General features: G+C 36.3%; 1 protein-coding gene across 1 annotated transcript in view; it reads right to left on the bottom strand.

Annotated features, from left to right (window-relative positions):
* LRRK2 (leucine-rich repeat kinase 2) overlaps positions 1-17534 on the bottom strand; it is a 254242-nt gene that overhangs the window by 161592 nt on the left and 75116 nt on the right. The window contains 2 exon segments of the mRNA XM_006865300.1: positions 7244-7414; positions 15155-15413. Coding sequence (XP_006865362.1) covers positions 7244-7414; positions 15155-15413 — 430 coding nt within the window.

Here is a 17534-nt window from a genome sequence, read left to right as displayed (position 1 = left end):
CTACATATCCAAAAGTCAACTTCAAAAATATTCAATATAAATCCTGACATTTGATACAAACAATTCCTGCCTGGTTATAGAAATATGTGGATAACTTTAAATGCTTATAAGTTGTTGTCGTTAGGTGGCTGAAGTCAGTTAACTCAGAGCGATCCTGTGTAGGGTTTCTGAGGCTGTAATTCTTTGCCATAGCAGAGTGGCACGGAATGGCTGGTGGGCTCAAACAGTGGACCTTGTGGTTTACACTCCAGTGCTTATTCTATAGAACCACTGTGCTCCCAAAGTGTTATGATGTTGTTGTTAAGTGTTATTGAGTCAGTTCTGACCCATAGCAACCCTGCATAGGGTTTCTGAGTAGCAGCTGGTGAGCTTGAACTGCACAGTTAAAGCGGCTTCGCAGACTGGCACATTAACCCACAGCACCACGCCAGGACATATAAAATACTTGACCTAAGCTTCCATATTAAGAATCTATAAAAAGAAGAGCAACTAAAATCAAAATAAGTAGAAGAAAGAAATTAATAAAGATTAGAACAAAAAAGCAATGGAAAATGTATAAACAATAGAGAAAATGAATTAAACAGAACTCTAGTTCTTTGTACAGATCAATAAATTGATAAACCATAAGCTAGATTGATAAACAAAAGCATGGAAGATATAAGTCACCAATATCAAGAATGAAAGAGCAGGCATCATTACAGATACTAAAAACATTAACAGGCTAATAGAATTCTTACAGTCGGTGTTTGGTGTTCGGTACCGTGGAGTCAGTTCTGACTCATAGCAACACTATGCACAACATAACAAAACACTGAGGAGTCCAGGGCAATCTTTACAGTTGTTAATCTTGAGCCAATTGCTGTTACCACTGTGCCAATGCATCTCACTGGGGGTCTTCCTCTTTTTCTTGCTTATCCTCCATTTACCAAGCATGATGTCCTTCTCCGGGGACTGGTGTCTCATGATAACATGCCCAAAATACGAAAAAGGAAATCTTGCCATCTTTGCTTCTAAGGCACATTCTGACTGTACTTCTTCCAACACAGATTTGCTTGTTCCTCTGACAGTTTCATGGTACTTATAATATTCTTTTCCAACACCATAACTCAAATGCATCTATTCTTCTACGATCTTCCTTATTCACTGTCCAACTTTCACATGCATGTGAGGCAACTAAAAATACCATGGTTTGGTTCAGGGACACCTTAGTCCTCAAAGTGACGTCTTTGCTCTTGAAGATTTTAAAGAGGTCTTGTGCAGCAGATTTGCCTAATACAATATGTTATTTGACTTCTTAACTACTGCTTCCATGAGTGTTGATTGTGAATCCAAGGAAAATAAATCTTAACTATTTCAATCTTTTCTCTATTTATCATGATGTTATTTATTAATTCAGTTGTGAGGATTTTTACTTTCTTTACATTGAGGTGCAATACAAATTGAAAGCTGTAGCTTTCATCTTCATCAATAAGTATTTTAAGTCCTCTTCAGTTTCAGCAAAGAAAGTTGTTATTAAGTGTGGTAGACTCAGTTCTGACTCATAGCAAACGTGTATAGAGTTTCTGAGGCTGTAAATCTTTGCTTGAACAGAAAGCCTCATCTTTCTCCCACTAAGCAGCTGGTGGGCTCAAACTGCCAACCTTGTGGTTTGAAGTCCAGTGCTTATCCTATGGAGCCACAGTGCTCCAAGCAAAGTTGTACCAGGTTGTATATAATGCTGATGCCATGTTTTTTCTCATAATAGTCCAGTTTCTCTGACTATTTGCTCAGAATACATATTGAATGAATATGGTAAAAGAATACAACTATGGTACAAACCTTTCCTGGTTTTAAAACATTCAGTATTCTCTTACTCTATTTGGACTCTTGACTCTTGGTCCATGTACATGTTCTTCATGAGCACAATAAAATATTCTGGAATGCCCATTCTTTGCAATGTTATCCGTAGCTTGTTATGATCCACATAGTAAAAGTCTTTGCATAGTCAATAAAGCACAAGTAAACATCTTTCTAGTGTTCTCTGCTTTCAGCTAAGATTCATCTGACATCAGCAATGATATTCTTAACTCCATGTCCTCTGCTGAATTTGACTTGAGTTTCTGGACGTTCCCTGTCAATGTACTGTTGCAGCAGTTTTTGACTTATCTTCACTAACATTTTACTTGTATGTGATGTTATCTGATGATTTTGACATTTCATTACAGTACTTGACTTTGTCTTCTTGACTGCCCTTTGACATTTTATGTTCAGTTCTTTTATCACTTTATTTCTTCCATTTGCTTTAGCATCTGTATGCTAGAGATTAAGTTTCAGAGTCTGCTGACATACATTTTTGTTTTTTTCCTTCTTTCTTGTCTTCTTAATGATGTTTTGCTTTCTTCCTGTATGATGTGCTTGATGTCATTTCACATTAGTGTCTTCAGTCATTAGCGTCTAATGCATTAAATCTGTTCTTGAGATGATCTCTAAATTTAGGTGTAATATACTCAACATCATATTTTGGCTTTCATGGACTTATTTTAATTTTCCACAGCTTCAGCCTAAACTTGCATATGAACGGTTTATGATTTGTTCCACATCTGGCACCAGGCCTCTTCATTTGTTTGTTGATATGAAGCTTTTCTACCACATTTCCCACAGGTGTAATCGATTTGATTCCTGTGTATTCCATCTGGTGAGGTCCATGTGTACAGTACCTTTTATGTTATTTTTAAAATGTATTTGCAATTAATGTCATTGGTCTTGCAAAATTCTATCATGCAATCCCCAGCATCATTTCTATCACCAAAGTTTCCAACTTTCACATTCCAGTCAACAGTTAATATCATTACACCTTGATTGCATGTTTGATCAATTTCATACTGAAGAATTTAATAGAATTCTTCAATTTCATCATCACTGCCTCAGTGGTTGGTGTGTAAATTTGAATAATAGTGGTATTAACTGTTCTACCTTGAACAGATAGTGTTGTACTTCAAGATATATCTTGAAATGTTCTTTATGATGAGTGCTACACCATTATTCTTGAATTTGTAGTTGCCTATACAAATCCATTTTGGCTCACTGATACCTAGGATATCAATTTACATGTGTCCCATTTCATTTTCTTACAACTTCCTATTTTCCTATATTCATACTTTGTACATCCATATTCTGATTATTAATGGATGTTTGCAGCTGATTCTCCTTATTTTATGTTGCAGTCCATCAGCAAATGAAAGTCCGGAAAGCTTTATCCCATTCATGTCAACACTGTCAAGTCTACTTTGAGGAATAGACTTGACCATGAGTAGAAGAAAGAAACTAATAAAGAGTAGAACACAAACCAATGGAAAATGTATAAACAGTAGAGAAAATCAATTAAACAAAAATCTGGTTCTTTGTACAAATGAATAAAATTAATGAACCATACGCTAGACTGGTAAAGAAAAGAGGGAAATACATAAAATACCCATACCAAGAATGAAAGAGGAGATATCATTACAGATACTATAAACATTAACAGGGCAATAGGAGAATTTTTATAAATAATCTTAAATCAGTAAATCTGGTAAATCATGAAAAATAACATATTGATTTATTCTTTGAGATCTACCAGTAGTGTATAATATTATCATGAAAGTAAAGACATAGATCCATATTAAAAAAATAAAGAATTTAGAAATACTAAACTTGAATAATAAGAATTGTTGTTGTTGTTGTTGTGTGCCGTGGAGTCGGTTCCGACCCATAGCGACCCCATACAGGGTTTCCGAGCCTGTAAATCTTTACGGGAGTAGAATGCCTCATCTTTCTCCCACGGAACAGCTGGTAGTTTCGAACTGCTGACCCTGAGGTTTGCAGCCTGATTTGTAACCACTACACTACCAGAGCTCCTTGAATAATAAGAATAGAGAATAATACTATTGTTAGGTACCGACTCATAGTGACCTTATGCACAGCAGAAGGAAGCACTGCCTGGTTCCCCACCAACCTCCCAATCGTTGCTAATCCTGAGCCCATTGCTACTGCCACAGTACTAATTCATCTCCTTGGGGGTCTTCCTCTTTTTCTCTGACCCTCCACCTTCCCAAACATGATATCCTTCTCCAGCGACTGGTCCCTCCCAAATTGATTTATACATTTAATCTATCTCAAGAAAATTCAAATGTTATTTTTCAAAGAAGTGATCAACTGATTCAAAATGTTTTGAAATGCAAAAGACCTAGAATAGCCCAAACAATTTTTGCATCACCTGACTCCTGGTGGTGCTGTGGGATAAGCATTGGCTTGCTAACCTTAGCAAGGTCACTGGGTCAAACCTACCAGCTACTCTACAGGAATAAGATGAGGCTGCCTGCTACTATAAATATTTACCATTTTGGAAACCCTAGGGAGCAGTTCTACTCTGCCCTGTTGGGTCACCTTGAGTCGGCATCCATGACAGCAATGGGCTTGGTTTTGTTTGGGGAATAAAGCTAGAGTAATCAAGACTGTACGGTGTATAGAGCAATGGAACAAAATAAAGAATGCAATTAATTCATTTTCATTTAATTTTGACAAAACTGCTGAAATTCACTTGGGAAAATAGAGAACTTTATATAAATAGTGTTAGAGCAACTGAATAGCTAAAAAAACATCAACCATTCACTCACACTATACACAAAAATGAATTTAAAATAGGTTGTAGCACTAAGAGCTAAGATTTAAAATCTTTAAGAGAACATATAGAAGAAAATATTCACAACCTTGAGAGAGGTAAAGATTGAAATGGGATAGAAAAACTAAACCCTGTATAGGATCACTATTTGTTGGAATCAACTTGACAGCGCTTAACAACAACAGCAACCACATAAAAGAGAAAATTAAAATACTGTACTTTGAAATGGAAAACTTCTACCCTTTGCAAAATAATACGATTAATAGAATAAGAAGACAAGTCACACTCAGAGAAAATGTTTGCGGTACATATGTACATAAAAGGACTTCTGCCTAGAATTTCTAAAGAACTTTTATTACACAATAATAAGACAAACAACCCAATGAAAAGTTGGCAGATGAGCTGAACAGACACTTCACAAAGAAGATATGTGAATGACAAATAAGATCATGGACATATTCTCAATATAATTAGTCATTGATGGTGGTAGTGATTGTGTGCTACTGAGTAGATTTCAACTCATAGTGAACCTGTATAGGATTTCCAAAGCTGTAAAACTTTACTGGAGCAGAAAGTCTAATCTTTTTTGTGGAGAAACTTGTAGATTTGAACTGCTGATCTTATGGTTACCAGCCCAGCTCTTAATCCACTATTTTACAATAATAATATTACAGCCATTTTTATTGTTTATCATTGTTAAGTGCCATCGAGTCAGTTTCAATTCATAGCAACTCTGTATAGGGTTTCTGAAGAGTGGCTAGTGAGTTTGAACTACCAACCTTTCAGTTAAAACTGATCTTTTGGTACAATGTTTATCCTATAGTGCCATAAAAATAACTCCTTTCTATTAGGCAAATGGAAACTAAATTCAAATGAGATAGAATTTAGTCACTAGAATGTTTAAAGTTAAATTGACTGACAATACCAAGTGCTGGAAAGAATGTAGAGCAATGAGAATTCTCATATATTACAAACGGTAATATAGTAAAACCATTTAGAAAAATAGCCAGACATAGAGGAATACATACAGTACGATACTACTTATACAAAACTCTATAAAACACAAAATTAATCTATGGTAACAGAAAACACATCAGTGGTTTCCAGGTTGAAGAGTAAGGTATGGGACAGTGGGTATTTTCTCTGATGATGTGAAAGGAAGTTTTTTGTTTTTTGTTTTTTGCTAAAGGGATTATTATATATCTTGACAGTACCAACAATCATGAGTCCTGGTGTGGTGCTGTGGGATAATGCACTGGACTGCAAGGTCACTATGAACCACAAGGTTGGTGATTCAAACTCACCATACACTCCTCAGAAACCCTATACAGGATCACTATGTGTAGGAACTGACTCAACGACACTTAACAACAACACCATACATGTCTTATGAGTGCTGATATACCTCTGTAGGATAAAAATTGAACTGCTAGCCACAAGGCTGGCAGTTCAAACTCTCCAGACACTCTCCGGAAAACCTATACATGGTTGTTATGAGTCAGAACTGACTTGATAGCACTTAATAATAACAATATGTGTTGATTTTTTAAAAAAATCTCTGAAAATATATACTTAAAATAAGTGCATTTTATTTTATATGAATATATCTCAATAATCTTGGTTTATAAAAATACTTGGATTTGAGACATAAGATTTTGGACTAGCTCTTGCTTTTTGTCCTCTCAATTACCTACATACTATACTCCAAGTATTCAATCATACCCTGTTAATAAAAAGCACTTCAGCTCATTTTTACCAAACTTGATTGTGTTAAATATGCCATTACCTTGTTATGACAATTTAAAATATTTATATCAAGTGAACTATTAAAATGTTAACATTACTTTAATTACAACCACTGCCATTAAGTCAATTTTGACTCTTAGCAGCAGTGTATAGGGTTTCGGAGGCTTTAAATCTTTATAAAAGAAGACAGCCTTAATTTTCTCCTGTAGAGTGACTGGTGGGTTTGAACCGCTGACTTTGTGGTTAGCAGTCCAGTGCTTAACCTACAGCACTACCAAGTCTACTTTAATTATTATTGTTGCTGTTATGTGCAGTCAAGTCCATTCCGACTCTTAGGGAATTTTCGAGGAGCACTGGTGGGTTTGAACCCCCAACCTTGTGGTTCAAACCGACCTTGCAGTCAAGTGCTTATCCTGCAGTACCACATCAGGACTTCATTTTAATTATATTAGAGGTAAAATTACTTTTTATTAAGCATTTGCTATGTTCTAAGCACTGTTCTAGACACTTTACTATTCATAAATAGCCCTGGAAAGTAGGCATCAGTTACACAAGCTACAGAAAGACCTAATCAATAATGGAACTTGGCTCCAATACTAGTTGGAGTCAGTGCTTTAACTGCAGTGTCACCACTTGGTGATTAGTGGGAAACCCTGTAACTCTTAGTGGTGCCGACACACATGTTTTTACAATAATTGCTTTAATTAGAGATAGTCAACATTAACTGCTTCCAATACGGAACAACACATTTTTCCTCAAGGTTTTTCCAATGAATGAGATCAGGCTTTTGTTTCAGTCCCTATTGTTTAATTCCAGTGTATCAGTGTAAAACATAAATTGTTCATTTTTAGTAAATACCTCCACTATCCAGATCATCACTCTGAGCAAACACACAGTCCATAGAAGAGTCAGGAACAAAGGTCCATTCATCTTCAATAAAGTTCCCATCACCTCCTGAAGCTGCTCCTTCTTCAACAGCACTTTTCATCTGGTATCTGAGGACCATCCTGGCTAGGGTGGATCCTATATCTAAAATTCATAGGATTATACATTAGAATTTCATAATTTTATAAACATTGAGATAGAGACAAATAACAATAACAAAAAATCCAAAGTCACTGCCATCAAGTCAATTCTGACTCATATTTACCCTGTATAGGGTTTCCAAATCTATAAATCTTTATAGGAACAGAAAGCCTCACCTTTCTACTGCAATATGTGTGTGTAGGGTGGGGGGTATTTATATAGGTGTATGTATATATGTATAAATAGGAGCTCTGATAGCGTAGTGGTTACAAATCGGGCTGCAAACTACAAGGTCAGCAGTTCAAAACTACCAACTGTTCCGCGGGAGAAAGATGAGGCTTTCTGCTCCCGTAAAGATTTACAGCCTCAGAAACCCTGTATAGGGTCGCTTTGAGTCGGAACCGACTCCACAGCACATAACTACCACCATGTATAAATATGGAGTTCTAGTGTGGTACTGTGGATTAATGAGCTGGACTTCTGGTGTGGCACTGCAGGATCAGGACTAGAGTGCTAACCACAAGATTAGCAGTTCAAACCCCATAGCTGCTCCTAAGAAACCCTATACAAGATTGCTATGAGACAGAATAGACTCAACAGCACATAACAGCAACAACATTCCATTATATATATTATGACTCCTGGTGTGGTGCTGAAGGAACTGTGAACCAAAAGGTCAGCAGTTCAAACCCACCAGTTGCTCCTAGAAAACCCTACACAGGGTTGCTATGAGTCAGAACAGACTCAATGGCACTCATCAACAACAACATGAAGAGTTAAGTTGAATTTTCATTTCATAGCTCACATTAGTATGTTGACTCCATTAAATAGGACCTCAGAAAGTTTTAAAGTTATGATTAACTTTAAAATTACGGAGATAAAAAATTAGGGAGCTAATTTCTTGACTCCCCCCCACCCCTGCCGTCATAGTCTTTCCATATGCAAGCATTTATGACTACAATACCCCAATTATTGTTTTAATTAGTATTAGTAAACTAAATTCCACAGTAATATGCCCTTATAAAAATAAATTCTATATCTGGATATTTAGATTTGCCAATATATTTTTCAGTGACACAAAGCATTCTACTAAATGAATGTACAAAAATTTATTTGTACTATTTATTTGGGGAAATATTTAGGATTTCCCACCTACTTTTTCTTTTTTTTTTACTATTATACATGAAACTGACTCAGCAGCACTTAACAATACAGTGTTTAATATATATCCTAGAAAATGCTTCCTTGTACACATTGAGAATATTTGCATCATATATTATTTATCCAGTATACTGCTGGATCAAAAAAGAATGTACATTTAAAATGTCAGTACATAATGCTAATTTATTCTTCAAAAAAGAAATATATTTTCGTATAAGCAATATGTAAAGTTGCTTGTCAATATAATTTATTACTAATTTTTAAATTTTTATTAATATTAATGGATATTTACTATGTGCTAGGTACTAGTATACATGCAAAGTTTACAATAATGAACAAGATTGACACTCATTTCATGATGCTCATATTCTAACAGCAATTACCAAAAGGTAAAGTTACAATTACTCCATCTGTTTCATGAGAGGGGAGAAATGAGAGCATCTATAAGGCTTTCCATCCAGATTGCATGAGGTCAGTAGTGTCTTCTTGTAAATAATGATAATGATGCTGAAGCAACAATATGAAGAGATAGCAAAGTGAAGAAAAAGAAAGTATAGGAGGTTAGGTAGAGAGACTATCGCAGAGAAAAGCCTGGCAGTAAGAGTGTATCAAATACTTAAGAAACATGAAGAAATTCACATAGACTGGACCTAGTTCTAAGGTTCTCTGGGAAGTTGGAGAGCATGGATTTGTAGCAACACCAATATACACAGCTAGACACTACTCTTTAGAAGCTCCACCTGGGTGGAAATGAGGAAGAAAGTAGACTGATAGACTGATGAGCATTAGGATTTTCCTGGAGAATACATTAGAAAAATGATAAGTAAAACAAATGTGCTATTAGTAAGACATTTCTGAGGTGAAGAGACATGAAGTTGTGATCACTATTAAAAAAGTAGACATGAGGGAAAGAGGACAAAACCTGGAAGCTCAAAATTTCAAAACAAAGTAAGTGTGAGAAAGTAAGAGAGAGTTGATGAAGATAGAAATGTTATCAGAGACTGATTATACCTTATCAGTATACGAAGTATTTACAAAATATATTAACTTAAAAATACAAAGAAAACAGAAGTTTAACTTGATATTAAAAGTATATTTTAACTTAAAAGTGCAAAGCATGTATATTTGTATGTGTTCTCACATTTAAATGTATTTATAAATGCAAACCTACAAATGCATAGAAAAAAGTCTTAGGAAGACAGATTAGTCGTTGCTGTTGTGTTGTCAAGTGCCACTGAGTCACTTTCAACTCAGAGTGACCCTGTATAGGATTTCCAAGGTTTTAAATCTTTATGGGCACACACAGCTTCATGTTTCTCCCACAGAGCAGCTAGTAGACTTGAACTTTTGACCTTATAGTTAGAAGTCCAATGCATAACACACTACACTACCAGGGCTCCTTGACTAAAGGGTTGTTGTTATTATTGTTAGGTGCCATCAAGTCAGCACTGACTCATAGCAACCCTATGCACAACAGAATGAAACACTCCACAATTGCTGCCACACTTGAGCCCATTGATGCTTCCACTTTGCCAATCCATCTTGTTGGGGGTCTTCCTCTTTTTCTCTGACTCTCCACCTTCCCAAACATAGTATATTTCTCCAGAGACTGGTCCCTACTAACAATATGTCTGAAGTATGATAGATGAAGTTTGGCCATCCTGGCCTCCAAGGAGCACTCTGGCTGCACTTCTTCCAACACAGATCTGTTGGTTCTTTTGGCAGCTCATAATATTTTCAATATTCTCCTCTAATACCATAACTCAAATACATCGATTCTTCTACGGTCTTCCTTATTCACTGTCCAGCTTTTGCATGCATATGAGGTTATTGAAAATACCATGGCTTGGGTCAGGCGCACCTTAGTCCTCAAGCTGACATCTTTGCTCTTCAACACTTTAAAAAGGTCTTGTGCAGCAGATTTGCCTAATGCTATACATCATTTGATTTCTTGACTGCTGCTTTCATGACTGTTGATAGTTGATCCATGAAGAATGAAGTCCTTGACAACTTCCATCTTTCCTCCATTGATAGAATGTTGTTTATTGGTCCAATGGTGAGGATTTTTGTTTCTTTACACTGAGATGCAATCCATACTGAAGGCTGTGCTCTTTGATCTTCATCAGTAAGTATTTTAAGTCCTCTTCACTTTCAGCAAGCAAGATTGTATCTGAATATCACAGGTTGTTAATGAGACTTCCTCCAATCCTGATGCCACGTTTTTCCTTGTATAACCCAGCTTCTCATATTATTTGCTCAGCATACAGGTTGAATAAGTATGGTAAAAGAATAAAATCTTGTTGCACACCTTTCTTAATTTTAAACCATTCAGTGTTCCCATGTTCTGTTTGAACAACTGACTCTTGGTCCCCGTACAAATTCCTCATGAGAACAATTAAGTGTTCAGGAATACTCATGCTTCGCAATGTTGTCCATAGCTTGTCATGATCTACACAATCAAAAGCATTGTATAGTCAATAAAGCACAGGTAAACATCTTTCTGGTATTCTCTGCTTTCAGCCAAGATCCATCAGACATCAGCAATGATATCCCTCGTTCCACATCCTCTTCTGAATCCGGCTTGAACCTCTGGAAGTTCTCTGTCAATGTATGCTTACAAATATTTCTGTATTACCTCAGTACAATTTTACTAGCATGGGGTAACAAAGAGATTGTCTGATGATTTCTGCATTCCGCTGGGTCACCTCTCTTTGAATGGGAATAAATATAGATATCTTCCAATCAGTTGGCCAGATAGTTGTCTTGCAAATTTCTTGGCATAGATGAGTGAGTGCCTCCAGTGCCGCCTCACTTTGTTGAAAGATTTCAATTTTTATCCCATCAATTCCTGCTGTCTTGTTCTTCAATGCACTTTGGACTTTTTCCTTCAGTATTATTCACTCTTGATCATAAACTACCTCTTGAAATGGTTGAATGTCAACCATTTCCTACAGGGAAGACCAGGTAATACCATTATTATTCAAATTTATTCACCAACCACTAAAGCCAGTGAGGATGAAATTGAAGAATTCTACCAACTTCTTCAATCTGAAATCTATCAAACCTGAAATCAAGATGTATTGATCATTAATGGTGATTGGAATGCAAACGTTGGAAACAAAGAGAAAGGGTCAGTAATTGGAAAATATGGCCATGGTGATAGAAATGATGCTGGAGATCACATGATAGAATTCTGAAAAACCAATGATTTGTTCATTTCAAATACCTTCTTTAGACAGCATAAGAGATGATTATACACATGGACCTCACATGATGGAATACACAGAAATCAAATTGACTACGATTGTGGAAAGAAATGGAGAAAAAGCTCCAAATCATCAGCCAAAACCAGGCCAGGGGCAGATTGTGGAACAGACCATAAATTGCTAATATGCAAATTCAGACCGAAGCTGAAGAAAATTAAACCAAGTCCATGAGAGCCAAAATATTACCTTGAGTATATCCCACCTGAATTTAGAGACCATCTAAAGAACAGATTTGATACATTAAACACTAAAGACCAAAGACCAGAAGAGTTGTGTGATGACATCAAGAACATCATACAGAAAGAAAGCAAAAAGTCATTAAGCAAACAAGAAAGAAGGAAAAGATCAAAATGGATGTCAGAAGAGACACTGAAACTTGCTCTCCAGCATAGAGATACTACAGCAAATGGAAGAAATGAGGAGGTACAAGAGCTGAACAGAAAATTTCAAAGGTCAGCTCAAGAAAACAAAGTCAAATATTACAACAAAATTGTAAAAATCTGGAGTCAGAAAACCAAAAAGGAAAAACATGCTCATCATTTTTCAAGCTGGGAGAACTGAAGAAAAAATTCAAGCCTCAACTTTTGTTATTGTAGGATACTCTGGGCAAATTATTGAATGATGCAGAAAGCATCAAAAGAAGATGGAAGGAATATACAGAGTCACTGGCTAAAGGGTAGACATATGTTAACTTGAGTAAAGGAGAAGGCAATATACAGTAAGACAGAGGTTGTCGGAAGACAGATGAAAAGTAGAGGATATAAGAAGGATTGTAAGAGTTAAAGAAAATAGAAACAAGTACTATTACCTGATGGTACAGGGAGGGAACATAAAAGAAATTAGAATAATTATTTAGAAATTTTAAAAAACCCATATTAATAATATACAAGAGATCTGATTATTTTCTTCCTTATATTTTTCCATTTATTACTGTTTTTAAAATGAACATGTATTACTTTTCAATAAAACAAACTAAAAAAGAAGAGCAACTTCTCATGAAGATGCTACCATTGCCCTTCTATTTAAGAAATGCACTTTCTATCCCATAAAAATGTATTATATCTCTTTCAAGCATTTAATGACTGCTCCCATGAAAGATATTAAAAACTGTTAAATATGTTTAGTTTAAGTTGCGTCAAAATGGAGTAAAAATTAACTTGTGCCATCAAAAAGGTAAAAACAACAGACTAATATTAAAATGAAACTTGCTCTAGAGTACGAAGTAGCTCTAGTAGCGAAGTGGTTATGAGTTGGGCTGATAACCACAAGGTCAGTAGTTAGAAACTACCAGCTGTTCCACAGGCTAAAGAGGCTTTCTGCTCACGTAAAGATTTTTACAGGGTTCATGCTCCCGTAAAGATTTACAGGGTTCTGCTCCCGTAAAGATTATAGGGTTCATGAAAACCCTATACAGGGTCACTATGAGTCAGAACCAACTCCACAGCATATAACCAACCAATGAACCAAAGCTAATGAAAGAAATGAAGTAAAAAAACCGATTTCAAAGGACAACTCAAGAAGACAAAGTAATTATAAAGAAATGTGCAAAGTCCTGGAATTAGAAAACTAAAAGGAAATAACACAGCATTTCTCAAGCTGAAAGAACTGATGAAAAATTTCAAGCTTCCACTTGCAATATTTAAGGACTCTTTGGGCAAACTATTGAATGATGAAGGAAGCATCAAAAGAAGATAGAAGTTATACACACAGAAACTGTACCAAAAAGAACTGGTAAATGTTCAATCATTTTAAGAGGTATTATACGATCAAGAACCAATGGTATTGTAGACAGAAGTCCAAGGTTCACTGAAGGCATTGGCAAAAAACAAGACTCCAGGAACTGATGTAATACCAATTGAAATGTTTCAACAAACTGATGCAGTGCTGGAAGCATTCACTAGTCTATGACTAGAAATTTGTAAGACAGCTACCTGGCCAATGAACTGAAACAAATTAATATTTGTGTTCTTTCCAAAGAAAGGTGACCCAACAGAATGTGGAAATTATCAAACAATAAGATTGATATCACATACAAGTGAAGTTTTCCTGAAGATAATTAAGAAATGATTGCAGCAGAATATCGACAGAGCTGGATTTAGAAGAGAACATGGAACAAGGGATATCATTGTTAATATAAGATGAATCTTGTCTGAAAGCAGAAAATACTAGAAAGATATTTACTTGATTTTATTGACTTTTTAAAGGCATTCAACTGTGTGGATCATAATAAACTTTGTGAAGCACGGAAATAATCTTGCGAAGAATGGGAAATGCAGAACACTTCATTGTGATCATGTGGAACCTGTACACAGAACAGGAGGCATTCGAATGCAACAAGGGGGGCACTAAATGGTTTAAGATCAGGAAAGCTGTGTAGCACAATTATATCCTTTCACCACACTGTATACTGAGCAAATCTTTTGCTAAGCTGGAGTAAATGAAAAAGAATGCAGCATCACAATTGGAGAAAGGCTCATTGACAACTTGGGATATACACACACAACCTTCCTTGCTGAAAACAAAGAAGACTTGAAGTACTTGTTGGTGAAGATAAAAAAATACAGACTTTATTATGGATTGCAACACAATGTTAAGAAAACAAAATATCCTCACAACCGGACCAATAAATAACTTCATGATGAATGGAGAAAAGATTGAACTTGTCAAGGATTTCATTTTACCTGGATAGAAACCCAATGAACATGGAAGTAACAGTCAAGAAATCAAATGGCATATCGTATTAGAACCAATCTGCTGCAAATGACTTCTTTAAAGTATGAAAGAGCAAATATGTCACTTTGAGGACTAAGGTGTATCTGACCCAAGCCCCATGGTATTTTCAATCCCATCCTATGCTTATGAAAGCTGGACAATAAAGAAGACAGAAGAAGGATTGGTGCATTTGAATTACAATGTTGGTGAATAATATTGAAAGTACCACGACTGCTAGAACAAGCAAATCTGCGCTGGAAAAAGTACAACAAAATCCTCCTTAGAAGCAAGGATGGTTGTGCTTCATCTCTCCAGGAAGGACCAGTCCCTGGAAAAGGATATTATGCTTTGTAAAATAAAGGGTCAGTGGAATACAGGAAGACCCCCAATAAGATGGATTGACAGAGTGAATGCAACAAGGGATTTCCAACATAACAAAATTTGTAAGGATGGAGGAGGACCAAGCAGTGTTTTGTTCCATTGTGCACAGGATTGCTGTGAGTTCGAGCTGACACGGTACCAAACAACAAAATAAAATTTTGGTAATAAATTATGTTGGATAAGCATGTGTAGAAACAAGAACTTTACATATATTGATACTTACTTGTTTGTTTTCTTAAATTAGATGTCTTATCTGGAAATAAAGGAGCAAGCCAAGAAGGCTCAATTTTTCCCATACAAAATCCTCCAAGGCAGATGATATTGTTGGCCAGGTCCAGGGCGAGCCTCCGTAAAAGTAAACTGATGATTTGGCTGTCACCTTTTCCAATGCTTACTGTCAGAGCTTTCCGGACATCTTGTTCACGGGATCCACTATTCAATAACAGTTCCACCAACTTCGGACTGCTCTCTTTCTCACACACCTATTTAATAAAGAACAATCGTATATTAAAAATGTATATATCTTGTTTTTAAGAATGGTAAATTTATCTTGATGTGATCTTTCTCTACTTCCTTACAGTTAGACTGAAACAAGATGAAACAAGATAAATCTCATCCTTGAAATAGATTGGGAAAATGAAGTAAGATTAACACCACAACTATCACAGTATATCAAATATAAACTGAATAATTTGATACCTAAGAACACGCTCAGCATTTCTCAAGCTGGGGGAAATGAAAAAATTCAAGCCTTGACTTTTGTTTTTTGAAAGATTCTCTGGGCAAACTTGTAAACGATGCAGAAAGCATCAAGAGAAGACAGAAGGAATACACAGTCACTGTACCAAAATGAAATGGTTCATGTTCAGCCATTTCAAGAGGTAGCATATGATCAAGAGCCAATGATATTGAAGAAGGAAGTCCAAGGTGCATTAAAGGAATTGGCAAAGAACAAGGTACCAGGAATTGATGGAATACAAGTAGAAATCTTTCAATAAAGTGAGGCGGCACAGAAGGCATTCACTCATTTATGCAAAGAAATTTGGAAGACAACTATCTGGCTGACTGATTGGAAAAGATCTGTATTTGTGCCCGTTCCAAAGAGAGGTGACCCAACTGAATGCGGAAATCATCGGACAATCTCTTTGATATCTCATGCAAGTAAAATTTTGCTAAAGGTAATACAGAATAGTTGTAAGCATACATTGACAGAGAACTTCCAGATGTTCAAGCCGGATGCAGAAGAGGCTGTGGAACAAGGGATATCATTGCTGATGTCCAATGGATCTTGGCTGAAAGCTGAGAATATCAGAAAGATGTTTACCTGTGCTTTATTGACTATGCAAAGGCTTTTGAATGTGTGTATCATAACAAGCTATGGACAACATTGCCAAGTATGAGTATTCTGGAACACTTCATTGTGCTCATGAGGAATCTGACCTGGACCAAGAGGCAGTTGTTTGACGGGAACATTGAATGGTTTAAAATTAAGAGAGGTGTGCAACAAGGTTGTATTGTTTCACCATACTTATTCAACCTGTATGCTGAGCAATAATCCAAGAAGCTGGGTTCTATGAATAAAAACATGGCATCAGCATTGGAGGAAGACTCATTAACAACCTGAGATATGCAGATGATACAACCTCGATTGCTGAAAGTGAAGAGGAGTTAAAACATTTACTGATGTAGACGAAAGAGCACAGCCTTCAGTATGGATTACATCTCAATGTAAAAAAAAAAAAAAAAATCCTCACTACTGGCCCAATAAACAACATTCTTATCAATGGAGAATAGACTGAAGTTGTCAAGGACTTCATTATTCTTGGATCAATGATCAACACTCATGGAAGCAGCAGTCAAGAAATCAGACAACGTATTGCATTCGGCAAATGTGCTGCACAAGACCTTTTTAAAGTGTTGAAGAGCAAAGATGTCAGCTTGAGGTCTAAGGTGCACCTGACCTAAGTCATGGTATTTTCAATAATCCCATATGCATGCAAAAGCTGGACAGTGAATAAGGAACACCATAGAAGAATTAATGCTTTTGAGTTATGGTGTTGGAGGAGAATATTGAAAGTGCCATGGGATGCCAAAAGAACCGATAGATCCATTTTGGAAGTAGTGTAGCCAGAGTGCTCCTTGGAGGTCAAGATGCTCAAACTTCATCTCTCATACTTCAGACATATTGTCAGGAGGACCAATCGCTAGAGAAGGATATCATGTTTGGTAAGGTGGAGGGTCAGAGAAAAAGAGGAAGACCCCCCAATGAGATAGATTGGCCAAGTGGCAGCATCGATGGACTCAGGTGTGGCAACAGTAGTAAGGTTGGCCCAGGATCGGGCAGTGTTTTGTTCTACTCTGCATAATGTTGCTATGTGTCAGTACCGACTCTCTGGCACCTAACAACAACAACAACAAGCATCAGTCACCATTAAAGAGATAACAACATTTGGAGGAAAAGCTCATAGTTGTGGAATTAGAAGGCCTAAATTAAGCTCCACCAATTATACAAGTTGCTTATACTTTCTGGGCTTCTGTTTGCAATTAAAAGACATCTGAGAAATTACTTTTTACCTTATGCAGAAAATGTTACTGCCCTTCCT

This window comes from Chrysochloris asiatica, unplaced genomic scaffold, assembly GCF_000296735.1.
Source record: "Chrysochloris asiatica unplaced genomic scaffold, ChrAsi1.0 scaffold00077, whole genome shotgun sequence".
Classification (NCBI taxonomy): Eukaryota; Metazoa; Chordata; class Mammalia; order Afrosoricida; family Chrysochloridae; genus Chrysochloris; species Chrysochloris asiatica.
Note: the sequence above shows the minus strand (reverse complement) of the source record. Positions and strands in the feature narration are given on the sequence as shown.